This window comes from Carlito syrichta, unplaced genomic scaffold, assembly GCF_000164805.1.
Source record: "Carlito syrichta isolate Samal-C Ts95f unplaced genomic scaffold, Tarsius_syrichta-2.0.1 Scaffold315561, whole genome shotgun sequence".
Classification (NCBI taxonomy): Eukaryota; Metazoa; Chordata; class Mammalia; order Primates; family Tarsiidae; genus Carlito; species Carlito syrichta.
In genome coordinates this window covers 1356367-1370049 of record NW_007259657.1, presented here as the reverse complement: position 1 = coordinate 1370049, position 13683 = coordinate 1356367, and the positions used below count along the sequence as shown (strand labels likewise).

Sequence of the window (13683 nt, the reverse complement as noted above, 5' to 3'; positions counted from 1 at the left end):
TGGACATAACCAGGACATTACCATCTCTTCAGTCCATCCCATTCTGTCATGCCATACACTGTTCTGTTACCACCCTGTCATGTACAGGATGTAACCACACCCTGGGCCTTGACACTTTGAAGATGGCTGCTTGTTCTACTCTCTTACTTGCCAAGGTCCTTGTCGTCCTCCTTCCATGTGCTCCAGGCTCTTCTGTCACCTTATATCTGTTTCTGGTCACCTCAGGGCTTCCTGTGCAATTGCTCATAGACCTTGACGTTGGCTATGCCCACTCACTAGTCTTGACCACACTCACTGTCCACTCCATTTATGTAGACCTCACCATTACATATTCATGCTGTCAGACTTTAACTTGCCAGAATCTGACAAACCTTTACCAGAGAATCAAGAAAGACGTGAGCGATGGTCTCAAGAATGTGATAGATCTTTTCCTCAAGCCCTCAGCCTGAGCTGTTCCTGTGTCCTCACCCATTTTCTAAGCAGAGAATTTTACCAGAAGATAAAGTGTTGATTCACCACTTGAATATGTTATTGTCTCGCTATCTCTATGTTTACTCATTCTCATAAGATGCAAAATAACATTTCCTCTCTTCTACTCCCCTTCCCAGCCTGCTCTCCCACCAGTGGTCAGTGCCCAAAACCTTGGCATCATCCTTGACTCCTCATTCCTAACACTCCCTAATGCCCATTTTTCAACCAGTTCTCTTAGCACCGCTTCTAAAATAGAACGAAGCCGGGCTTGGTGGCTCAGCCTGTAATCCTGCGCCTTTGGGAGGCTGAGGTGAGTGGATTGCCTGAGCCCGCGGGTTCGAGACCCACCTGGGCAGCGAGACCTCATCTCTACAAAAAATCAAAAAATCAGCTGGGCGTGGTAGCGTGTGCCTGTAATTCCGGCTACTCGGAAGGCTGAGGCGGAAGGATCGCCGGAGCCCAGCAGGTCGAGGCTGCAGTGGCCGGGAGCGGCCACTGCACTCCAGTCTGGGCGACAGAGTGAGACTCCAACTCAAAATAAAATAAAATAAAATAGAACGAGAATATGATAATGTCCCACCACATCTGCTGCTTCCACCCTGTTCTAAATCTCAATGTATGTATATTTTTTTAATCCCAGATTATTGCTGTGGTCCCCTAACTGGATCCTGACTCTGCTGCTCTTGCCCTTCTGTGGTCGCTTATCCACACATCAGCCAGGAGTGAACATCTCTGACTCAACTTTGAGTATTTGTAGATGTTTTTCATCTACCTTCAACACCTTAAAAAGTGTTCATCAGAGTCTTCAGTTGAAACTCTCACATGGGTTTTTAGAATAAAATCTCTGTTTTTTTGAGTTGAGGGCTCACTCTGTCACCTAGGCTGGAGTGCAGTGAGACAATCACAGCTCACCGCAGCCTCCACCTCCTGGGCTCAGACGATCCCCACCTCAGCCTTCTGAGTAACTGGGACTACGGATGCACACCACCACACCTGGCTAATTTTTAAATATTTTGTAGGGATGAGCTCTCATTATGTTGCCCAGGCTAGTCTCAAACTCTTGGATTGAAGCAATCCTCTCATCTCAGCCTTCCAAAATGCTGGGATTAGGTGTGAGCCACCATGCCTAGCGTAGAATAAAATCTTGGGCCCTAATCATGGGCTCTGAGTGAGATCCTCCCTACTTCATCGCCGCCCTGCTCCCTGGATCTCATCTAACTTTATGTCCCTTGTTGGATCTGCCCTGGCCTCTGGCCTCCCTGATGTTTCTCAGACACACCAAGCATGCTTCCATCTTGAGGGCCTAGAATTTCTTACTTCCCAATTACCTGAACTTCATTACCTTTGGTTTCTTCACCAATGTCACCTCAAAGAAGCCCTCCTGACTGCCACACCTAAAATAGCACCCACAAAAAGCTACTGCTTTTTGCTGAATCTTCTTCATGACAGTTTTTACTACTTGGTATTCTGTGTATATTTGCTTATCTCCCTCTGGAGAAAGTGAGAGGCAGGGATTTTTATTTTTATTTCCCTAAATTGACAAGAGCAACTCTCTAAAGCAATATTTTTTTTCTCACTTGTTCTATTCGGAGCTGCAAAGTTATTGAGAAATGGTTTTTTCCTGGAAGGCAACTTTACAACTAATGGAAGAAGACGACAATTCTTACTAAAGAAAATACACACCTATGTATATCACCTACTGAAGCTTTTGCTCTATGATAATGAAAGAAACACTTGATGAGCTCCTACCACATGCCAGATACTGGACTAGATACCGGGAATATAACATTCCAAGTGGCAGCCCCTGTCTCTTAGGACCCTGCCTGCTGAAGACAGGTGTTGAAACATTTTGCCAGCTACAGGCAGTATAATAGATGCTGTCTAAGATGTGTTCTAGCTGAGGAGAGAGCATCTCTGACTCAACCTTGAGTATTTCTAGATGTTTTTCATTTACTTTCAGATTGTTTCCTTACAGATATCCTGTGTATTTTTTTCAAGCGGGGCAGAGGGTACGAACATGTGCCAAATGTGTACACGCAAACCCACAGACAACTCTCTGCACCCCTCCACCCACCCATGCCCTCTCCGCTTCCTCAAGCCACACTGACTTGGAAGGAATCCTTGTATGATAATACTCATTTGTGGAAAGGCTGTAAAGTCTGTCAAAAGGCATTCCCCCTCCGCCAATCATGAGTACCTGGTAAGGTTGGAGTAACTGTGGAACTGTCTGTTTTCACCCCATGGGCATGTATTGAATAGGGCCTTGTGGCCATGTTTTTAAACACTATTGTGACTTCATCTCCGACATCTGCATGAAGCTGTGGACCTGGCAAGAAGGAAAAGGAAGAGTGGCTTGTATACCTGTCACATCGAAAGTTTTAACTTGATAATAAAGCAGAGATCGGGTAACTTGTTTTCTTTCCTGAGGCTTTGTGCCGTAAGACTCTTGGCTTTATATTGGGTCCCAGGAGATTCAGGATCAAAACGCTAGAAATGGCTGCCTCTGAAGATGGAGACTGTGGTGCCTCTCATAAGAGTTCTAGGGGAGGTGTGGCCTGAGAGAACCCTGCAGGTTTACTGGCCTAACCATGGTGAGTTGGATGTCTGGCCAGGCGAGAGTCATCTCTCAGCATTTGGACTTCCAGAACTTCTTGAATATTAATTTAGGGCAGTACCATGTTTGGAAGGGTGGGGCCATCCCTCCCATTTCTACCCTCTAGCTCAGAGTTCCCCAGCCTTTTTAGCATCAGGGACCAGTTATGTAGAAGGCAATTTTCCCACAGATTGATGGAGAGGTTCATCAGGCATTAGATTCTAGTAAGGAGCACACGACTGAGATCCCTTACATGCACAGATCACAGTAGGGTTCTCCCTCCTATGAGCATCTAATGCGGCGGCAGATCTGGCAGAAAGCGGAGCTCCACTCATCACTGCTCACCTCCTGCGGTGCGCCCTGGTTTGAACAGGCCATAGACGGGTACCGTGGGGACCCCTGCTCTAGCCAGTCTTAGCTTGTGTCCTGCTGGTAGAGTTTCTGTGATCAACAACACCATTTTCCTGTGGTGTCTTAGGCTAGGGGTTGAGAATAACCAAGCCCCAGGAGACACTGACAGTGTGGAAACAGTGGCATCGGGGGCAGCAGTTCCTACACTTAATGGTTTTCAAGAAAATTCTCAAGATCAGTGTTGGTCAAGTTCTTAGGTATTCTATCTTAAAGTGATTTTTGAAATATGGAGGGCAAATTTTCTCCTGCATTGTATATGGTACCACTTTTTTCCTTTCCTTATTTCCTTTTGTAATTAATTTCCTCTTATAATTAATCACATCTTAATTTTAAAAGCAAATAACTATAATGTGGGGGTGTGGGTGGGATAATGGGGAGAATTTCATTAAAGATTAGTTTTGGGGAACTCCACTAAAACAACAGGCATCAATTGGATACAAACCAAATATATATATATAACTTCATCAATATATGAGATAAGACATTGTTTTCAAAAGAAATAAGTAATATTTTACTATGCCATATTCCTCAGTAAATATAGGCTTCTTATTTTATTAAATAACTGATTTTTATATTTTTGTTTCAATAACTTTGATACATGAACTGAGAAAATGAAACCCAAGGCCATGGGTCAGCATCAATCACTAACCCACACCTGATGAATTGGAGCCCTCCACGCACCTAGAATTCCCAGGTGTTCATCTTCAGGTTTCCTCTCCACTGGAACGCTGAACGTGCTGTCAGTATATTGCCGATACACAACTTTCTTGTACTTTGAGCCTATGTAAAACTCTCCCTTATCCAAAAATGCATTTGAAACACTTAAAAAGAAACCAACTAAGGTTAGTATTTGTCTTCATGAAAATTGAAGTTAACTTTTCAATTTTAAATTTTGAATACAAATAATTTTTTTAGTTAATTATGGCATTTTAAAATCGCCACTCTCCTATCCCAGTAAGAAAGAATAAGACTTTGAGAACATGTGTGGCAGAAAGCACACCTTGCCATCAAGTGGAGCCATTTGAGTCCTGGCCTTGACCTTGTCACTAGGTAAAATGACCTCCAGGGATTCATTGCCTATTGGAGCCTCAATTTCTTCACCCCTAAAATGAGGTCTCCAATCAGATCATCTCTAAGTTTTCTTTATAGCTCCAAAATGTTGTAAGTCTGGTAGTTCTGATCTATAGGAATGGAAATGACCATATTTTTCCAACCATTCCCCTTTCCTGAAGTTTTTTGACTCCTAATGACTGCTGTAACCTTTTAACTGTTACCCCAATTACAAAATAAATAGTTACTCCTTTACCCCACAAACCATACTCACCATCACTGTTGAACTAACCTACTAGCCACTGCCCAGCTACAGGCCACCAGCTGAGCCATGTACCCTGGATCTGAATACCTGCCTATCCCATCCCTCAGGCCATGTCCATGCAGGGTCAGAGTGTGATATAGGTAAGAAGGTGGATGGGAAAGTGCTTAGAAAAGTAGAAAAGGGCAAACTAGAAGTGTCAGGTGATGCTACTCTAATGTTTCTGAAGTCCCAATAACCATCCTTTACTTACACTTATTCATACAGAATTTTTTTTTCTTTTACTTTTCCATAATGCACATGTTATTGGTGGTTTTGAGCCATATTTTCCTATAAGTTTTTGGAGGGCAGAGACCACATGTGCTATATTGTCATCAGGCATTTAGAATATTCCATATGTAACAGTTTTAAGAATGTGAAGTAGGCCAGGCGCTGAGGCTTATGCCTGTAATCCCAGCACTTTGGTCAAGGCGGGGCGATTGAACCCAGGAGTTCAAGACCAGCCTAGGCAACATAGCAAGACCTTATCTCTACAAAAATAAAAAAATAAGCAGGCATGGTTGTGCATGCTTGTGGTCCCAGCTACTCGGGAGGCTGAGACGGAAGGATCGTCTGAGCCCAGGAGGTTGAGGCTGCCATGAGCTGTGATCATGGAACAGAGTGAGACCTCCCCCTTAAAAATGAAAGTGAAATGACTGTTAGACTAATACTGAGATCTTTGGAGGAAAAATAAGATATGCAGCAAATACTTGGTGAGAGAAATATTTCGGCTCTGAATTTGGACAAGGTGAGGGCACATTAGTCAGGCTTGGTGGTTCAGCCTGTAATCCCAGTACTTTGGGAGGCTGAGGTGAGTGGATTGCCTGAGCCTGCGGGTTTGAGACTAGCCTGGGCAACTTGGCGAGACCTCATCTCCACAATAAACCAAAGGCTGGGTGTAGTAGCACGTGCCTATAGTTCTAGCTACTTGGAAGGCTGAGACAGAAGGATCGTCTGGGCCCAGGAGGTTGAGGCTGCCATGAGCTGTGATCATGCCACCGCACTCCAGCCTGGGCAACAGAGTGAAACTCCAAGTAAAAAAAAATTATAAATTAAAAAAAAAAAAATAAGGGCATATAAATATGAGAATATGGTCCAACAGAAAAGAAAAAGATGAATAACGCCAAAGAATCAAAGAAGATAAATGGAAATGATCCTTTAAGGAAATTGGGAAAAGCAAAAATGACTGAGGATGAGTTCCTAGGAAGGATTCTGTTGTCAGTAGGGTTTGTAAGGGGATGGGAGAGGAGGTTGTAGTTAAAACAACTCATCCTATAAACCTTGCAAACAGAGCAAAGAGTTGCAATGGCCCATAAAGCTAACACTGTGCTCTAACGGCATCCTGTTACTAATTAAAACAATTAATTATGGCATTTTAAAATCTGACAGTATCTGCTTCCGAGACCACATCCCAAAGCTATGTGACTGATAACGTACTGACTATCAGTGTCAGAGACAAGTGATTAACAACATCCCTGACAGTGACTGGTTTAGTGCGGACATCTGCACTTCAAGGCCATGGTTCCAGCCTCAACAATGCCGACATCTGCATTTCAAGGCCAGGCAACAGCTCAAATTCCCTAAACTGCTTCTCGGCGACCAATTAACCTGAACTGGGGTATATAAGTGGCCTGCAAGAGAACAAAGGCTGCTGTTTTCTCTCTGTAGAGCCAGCCACCCCCTCTTCTTTTCTTTCGTAAACCTTTTTAACCATCAGCAGCTTGTCTCTTCCTTCTTGGCATATTATTTAATAAATGTGTTTTTCTAAAATTAAGCATGATTCTTATATCTCTGATAGGGAAACCTAAAATGACAGCTGAACAGATTGGGAAACGGTCTGGAGAATTACTTTTGCTCCTGTAAGCGATGTAGCTCCTTTTCCCACTCCCTGCTTGGGGAATAATCCCATTCCACCTCCACCGCTGCGATGTGGTAGGTCCTTGCACCCAGGTAGTAGGTGGTATCCTCAGATGACTGCCTGCATTGGCTCACAGTGTATTTTTGCTTCATGCCACCTAGGTAGTGATCAGTCGTAAGGCACTCGACATCAAAAGTCCCTGGAGTGGCAAATAAGAAAACAATCACTTCTTTGCTCCATGCCCTCTGTGACTCCCCACCTCTGTCAGAATCAATACCAAAGCCCTTCCTGTGGCCTCAGATGATCCGACTTCCCAATCCTCTGATTGCATCACCTACTGCTCTCTCTGCTCCAGCCACATGGGCCTCTTTGCTGTTCTTAGAACAGGTCAAGTGTGTGCCCGCCCCAGGACCTTTTTTTGTGCTTGCTGTTTTTCTGCCTGGAACACTTCCCCAAAACATCCTCCTGGCTCGGGGCCCTACTTTTTCAGATCTCTCCTTAATTAGCACCTCCTAAAAGAATCTTGACCCCTCCCCATCAGTCACCATCTCCTTCCCCAGCTGTTTTTCTTTGTGTGCTTATAGTCACTTGACAGATGTATATTAATACACTCGCCTATTGTCTGTCTCCCTCCATTAGAATGTCATCACCATGAGACACCTTATCTCTTTTGTTTGTTGTTGTATCTACATTTGTTGAAAGAAGGAAAGGATGACACTGGTTGTGTCTTAAGTAATAATGCACCAAGTCCAGCCTGAAACAACTTAGCATATTGCCACATTTTGATTACAAATCTTCCTTTTATGTTTCAGTGCATTTTACTCTTTCAGAGCCAGACCTGTAGGTGTCTCTGGATTTGCATGGCTATAGTTCTAGAGTAGAATATTCGATTGCAAGCCGCCCATAAGCCAACACTACATCTAGGCTGCAAAGACATCATAAAAAGTGTGGGTGCTGAGCCTTTACGGGTGTCATTTCTCTGATAGTCTGATTTTCCAGCTATCTTTGAGAGGACGTTTATTTATTTAGAGTCGAGGTCTCACTCTGTCATCCAGGCTAGAGTGCAGTGTCACAATCATGGCTCAACTCATCCTTGACGTCCTGGGCTCAGGCAATCCTTCCCTCCACCAGCCTCATGGGTAGCTGGAACTACTATTAGCCACCACACCTGGCTAACTTTTTTATTTTTTATTTTTGTAGAAATGGGGGTCTCGCTACATCGTCCAGGCTGATCTCAAACCCCTGGGCTCAAAGCACTTCTCTCACCTCAGCCTTCAAAGTGTAGGAATTACAGGTGTGAGCCCCCAAGCCTGGTAAAAGGATCATAATTTAAAAGGGGATTGTCTTGAGGATTCTATGTCAAGGAAACAACAGCCTGGTCTTTTCTTAATGTCATCTTCCCTAAGAAGTAGGAAATAGGCCTTATCAGACTTGCTCTCTCAAGGGAAGCGGGGTGCTCTCGGAAGGCTTAGGGAACGGATGAGTTTATCACCGAACACATTCTGCTCCAGGATTTTAAACCAAAACCACAAAAATGGATCCAACAGAGACTTGTCTTGGCTTTAAAGAAATATACCTTCCGTGTCAGGCTGCATGAGGAGTGTAAGACTTGTTTGCGGGAAGAGGTTTGCTGTATCTCTCCTTTCTCCTCTCGTCAGATAGGTGTTTCCTGAAAAGTATATCCCATGTACATCGGCCTCATTTCCAGCGCTGAATAGATACCACACGACCGAGTCTCCTTGGCACATGTGGAGACCAGGCAGATTCCCATACATGAATCCATTCATGGCTGTAAAAGTTGGGAAATGACCTTCTGAAAGTGTCTGATTTTAAGTCCTACTTACTACATGGCAACCTCCCAGACTTTCTAGTACCAACTTGGTTTCTTTTAAGTTTTAAAAGGCCTATTCAGGCCTGCCACCCTTTTGTGTCCAGAATATCTCTGTGACTCCCTGCTGTCCCCAGTCCTTCCAGAGCAGCCCCTGGCTGAAAGGAACAGAGCTGAAAGCCTGGTTCTCGAAATTCTGTGCTAGAGTCCGTAGCACCCTGGAGATCTCACTGCTCTTCCCAGTGGGAGCAGTGGGGTTCAAGCTGTCATTCCCAGTTCTTTCAGTGGTCATATTTGTAAGCACCCAGATTTATGAATAATAACAGCTTCTGACTCATCTTGAATAACAGGAAAGAGTTTATGCAGGAGGTTTTCTCTCACTGCGATTTCCAATGGATTTTTAAATTTTTAATTTTTTTTTTTTTTTTTTTGAGATAGTGTCTCACTCTGTCACCCAGGCTGGAGTGCAGTGGCTTAATCGTGGCTCACTGAAGCCTCAACCTCCTGAACTCAAGTGACCCTCCTGCCTCAGCCTTCCAAGTAGCTGGGACTACAGGTACACACCACCATGTCCGGCTACATTTTGTATTTTATGTAGAGGTGAGGTCTTGCTATGTTTCCCAGACTGGTCTCAAACTCCTGGCTCAAGTGTTTCTCCTGCCTTGGCCTCCAAAGTGCTGGGATTACAGGCATAAGCCACCACACCCGGCCTGGATAATATTCTTGATGCATCCAAAAATACAAAAATGCAGAATCAAAAGAAATACTTCAAAGTTTGTATTTAGTGTGACTAGTACCAGTTCAGCTTAAAAAAAAAAAAAAAAAAAAAAAAGTCGAGTAAGGTGTCTCACGCCTATAATCCCAGCACATTGGGAGGCCAAGGTGAGAGGACTGCCTGAGCCTACAGGTTCAAAACCAGCCTGGGCAATTCAGTGAGACCTCATCTCTACAATAAATCAAAAAATTAACTGGGCGTGGTGGCGTGTGCCTGTAGTTCCAGCTACTTGGAAGGCTGAGGCAGCAGGATCGCCGGAGCCCAGCAGGTAGAGGCTGCGGTGGCTAGGAGCGTGCCACTGCCTTCCAGGCTGGGTGACAGTGAGATTTCTACTCAAAAATAAAAAATAAAAAAATGCATCAGTTTGTAACACAATTTTACTTTTTTTCTACTAGGTACAATATTTTTTACTGTTTACAAAATTTTTGCTGTTGTCCAGTAGTGGGGTGGGCCATTTGGATAAGCTCATTGTCTCTGAACCCTAACTATCTTTCAAAATTACACAAGGAGCTAAAAAATAAATGTGATTATTAGGCTTCAATTAAATAAAAATCTCTGATGGTTGTTCTGGCCACTGGTAATTTTGTTGTTGTTGCTGTTGGTTTGGGGCAAGGTCTTACTCTGTTGCCCAGGCTGGAATCCAGCGGCTTGATTACAGCTCATGGCAGCCTCCACCTCTTGGGCTCAGGTGATCCTTCCGTATCAGCCTCCTGAGTAACTGGGACTACAGACATGTGCCACCACACTGGCTAATTTTTATTATTTTTTTGTAAAGACAAGGTCTGGCTATATTGCCCAGGAGGGTCTTGAACTCCTGGGCTCAAGCAATCCTTCCTCTTCATCCTCCCAAAGTGCTGGGATTACAGGCATGAGCCACCACACCCAGCCTAGGACCATTAATCTAATTGACATATCTTGCATGCCCAATTATCCTGAATTAAGTAAAATGAGTAATTGACCAACACATCAAATAACCAATAGTATTACCCTCAGATCACTCTTGTATTTAATCATTTATTGAAAAACCAATCAATGAGCAAAACAATTTGCATTTGGCTTAATTAAAAGCATTACACACACAGGACTGAAATAACTTTTTTTTTTTTGAGTTGAAGTCTTACTCTGTCACCCAGGCTGGAGTGCACCGGCACACTCATGACCACCGCAGCCTCAACCTGTTGGGTTCAGGCGATCCTTCCACCTCATCCTTCCAAGTAGCTGGGACTACAGGCACACCCACCATGCCCGGCTAAGTTTTTGATTTATTGTAGAGATGAGGTCTCACCAAGTTGCCCAGACTGGTCTCAAAGTCCTGGACTCAGGCAGTCCTCTCACCTCCGCCTCCCAAAGGGATTATAGGTGTGACCCACCATGCCCGGTCTAATTTTTTGATTTATTGTAGAGACGAGATCTTGCCAAGATGCCCAGGCTAATCTTGAACCCATGGGCTCAGGCAATCCTCTCGCCTCCACCTCCCAAAGTATTGTGACACAGGCATGAGCCACTGCGCCTGGCATGGACTGAAATAACTTAATAGCTTTGCGCATGATGCAATACTTACAGTGCATTTTATTAGATTCCTGAAAGTCTGCATCTTCCTTATCCACCTGATCAGGTGCAGTTGTAAACATTTGAATATTATCATCTAGGAGTAAACTTTCATTCTCATCAAATACTGTAGGAAACAAGTAGAACTCTTTGTCGACATCTTTCTGTAAATCAAAACAAAAACATGAGATGAAGACAGAATGAGCAGGGCAGAAGACTACCATGTACACAATACTATTTGAGCACAGACGCTTGTAAAGGAAGGAACAGAAGTTTCTGTTTTCCTGTATAAACTAGGGTTCACGAGATATTCTGGTTGACCACCAGGGTTTTCATTGTTTAACGGATTCATGGTTTCAGTATGGTGGTCTGAGCCTCTCTCTGCATCTAACTTTCTCCCTACTTTCCTGCCCACATTGCCCATACCAATTAAAGTCATCAAAAACAGGAGATGGGATAGGGGAGAATATGGGCCTGTGCCAGAAATCAGGGAAGATGCCTTCCACTTTCATGAAAACTGGAAGATTTCCTGTAAGGCAGAGCAGGGCAAAAGGAGATCAAGGAAGCAGTCATCCTAAGTGAAGAAATAACTGCCAATGAGTTGGAATGGAAATTCACACAATCTTCCACCAGCTGGACAAACATTTTTACCCTCTTCCCCTGCTACTGGTAAAAAATAGGAAGCAGAACTGCTATCTGGTCTATGAAATGATTCAGTTGTTCAAAAGAAGGCAGGCAGTGTAAGGAATCAAAGCAAATAAGCCGGGAGAATAAGCTACCCTCTCACAAGAGAGAATTTAGAGATTTTTGCTCCTTGAGGTCATTCTTTCAGATGAAAACATGACTGGAATTTCAGATTAAAAAACATCTGACTAAGACAGAGGCTTGAAGGTTAGATCCTGCAGAGAACTGAATCCATGATGAAGGTGATGTGAAGAAAGCTACCATATGATTCCTAAAAGATTTAAAAATCGACCTCCCATATGACCCTGCAATACCCCTACTGGGAATATACCTGAAGGAACTCAAATCACTCTATGAAAAAGATATCTGTACACGTATGTTTATTGCAGCATTATTCACAACAGCAAAACATTATTCACAACCGTGCTGCCCATCAAAGAGGACCGAATTTTTAAAAAATGTGGTACACATACACAATGGAGGCCGGGCATTGTGACTTAGCCTGTAATCCCAGCACATTGGGAGGCTGAGGCGAGAGAATTGCCTGAGCCCTGGGGTTCGAGACCAGCCTGGGCAACTGTGAGACCTCATCTCTACAATAAAAAAAAAAAAATCACAAAAACTATCCAGGAATGGTGGTGTGTGTCTGTAGTTTCAGCTACTTGGAAAGCTGAGGTGGAAGGATAACCTGTGGTGGCTGTGAGCATGCCACTGCACTCCAGCCTGGGCAACAGAGTGAGACTCTAACTCAAAAAAAAAAAAAAAAAAAAAAAAAATGATGGAATATTACGCAGTCATAAAGAGGGACAAAATTATGAACTTCACAGCAACTTGGACGTTCTTAAAGGTTATAATACTGAGTGATCTATCACATAAATAAAGAACAGAGTATCACATGTTCTCACTCATACATGGACCTTGAACAACTATCGTAATACTATAAGAAAGGGATTGGTAGTAGTGGGAAACTGCCAGGGGAGGGTGGGGGCAGGATCGGCAGTAATTGAAAACTGCCAGGAGAGGGGGAGGTACACCTCATCAACAAGGGTACTTGCATAATGAGCAATTGTATACCTAATTCTGAACTGTACCCCACATATTTAAAATTAAAACCTAGCCAGGCTTGGTGGCTCAGCCTGTAATCCCGTGCCTTTGGGAGGCTGAGGTGAGTGGATTGCTGAGCCCGCGGGTTCAAGACCTGCCTGGGCAACTTGGCGAGACCTCATCTCTACAATAAATCAAAAAAGTAGCCGGGCGTGGTAGCATGTGCCTGTAGTTCCAGCTACTCGGAAGGCTGAGGCGGAAGGATCGCCGGAGCCCAGCAGGTCGAGGCTGCGGTGGCTAGGAGTGGCCACTGCACTCCAGTCTGGGTGACAGAGTGAGATTCCAACTCAAAAAAAAAAAAAAAAGATTAAATTAAATTAAAACTTAAAAAAAAGACAGCTGCCATAAATCAGGGGAAGAGATTCAAAGATGAAAAATATGCACATGGTAATAATTTTAGGAAGACAGAAGTTATATAAGAGGAGGCACAATCATAAGAAGAGAAATGTTCACCATCACAAACAGAGAAAACTGGGATATTCAGATTCAAAGACTTTACTGAAAACAAGATGAAATGAGTAATAGAAACCTATACCTAAAAAGGTTCTGGTAAGATCTTTGAACTTCAGTGATAGATTTTCTATGATAATTCTTTTCTTTTCTTTTCTTTTTTTCTTTTTTTGAGTCAGGGTCTTACTCTGCCACCCAGGTTGGAATGCAGTGGCACAATCATGGCTCATGGCAACCTCGACCTCCTGGACTCAAGTGATCCTCCAGCCTCAGCCTCCTGAGTAACTGGGACTACAGGCATGTGCTACCATAGCTAGCTAACTTTTTTATTTTTTATAGAAACAAGGTCTTGCTGTGTTGCCCAGGCTGGCCTCAAACTCCTGGGCTTGAGCAATGCCCCTGCCTCAGACTCCCAAAGTGCTGGGATTACAGCCATGCACCACGTGACCAGCTACTGTTTTAAAAGCAATTTCTAAAAAAAGAAGTAAAGTGAATTAAATAAACTTATAAATCCATTGAGCGGCAGAACTATTCCCAGTGACTAATTGTTAAACTTGGCTGAAAAATCCCTAGTAGAATCCACTCTAAGGACAAAAAGAGTGGCAAACAC

The 13683-nt window shown here is 43.6% G+C and overlaps 1 protein-coding gene across 1 annotated transcript in view; it reads right to left on the bottom strand.

Annotated features, from left to right (window-relative positions):
* The window catches only part of CP (ceruloplasmin), a 66370-nt gene that overhangs the window by 21741 nt on the left and 30946 nt on the right, over positions 1-13683 (bottom strand). The window contains exons 10-14 of the mRNA XM_021706408.1: positions 10849-10999; positions 8261-8473; positions 6676-6883; positions 4157-4296; positions 2669-2797 (exon numbers count right to left, since the gene is read on the bottom strand). Coding sequence (XP_021562083.1) covers positions 2669-2797; positions 4157-4296; positions 6676-6883; positions 8261-8473; positions 10849-10999 — 841 coding nt within the window. The remainder of the gene's footprint in view (positions 1-2668; positions 2798-4156; positions 4297-6675; positions 6884-8260; positions 8474-10848; positions 11000-13683) is intronic.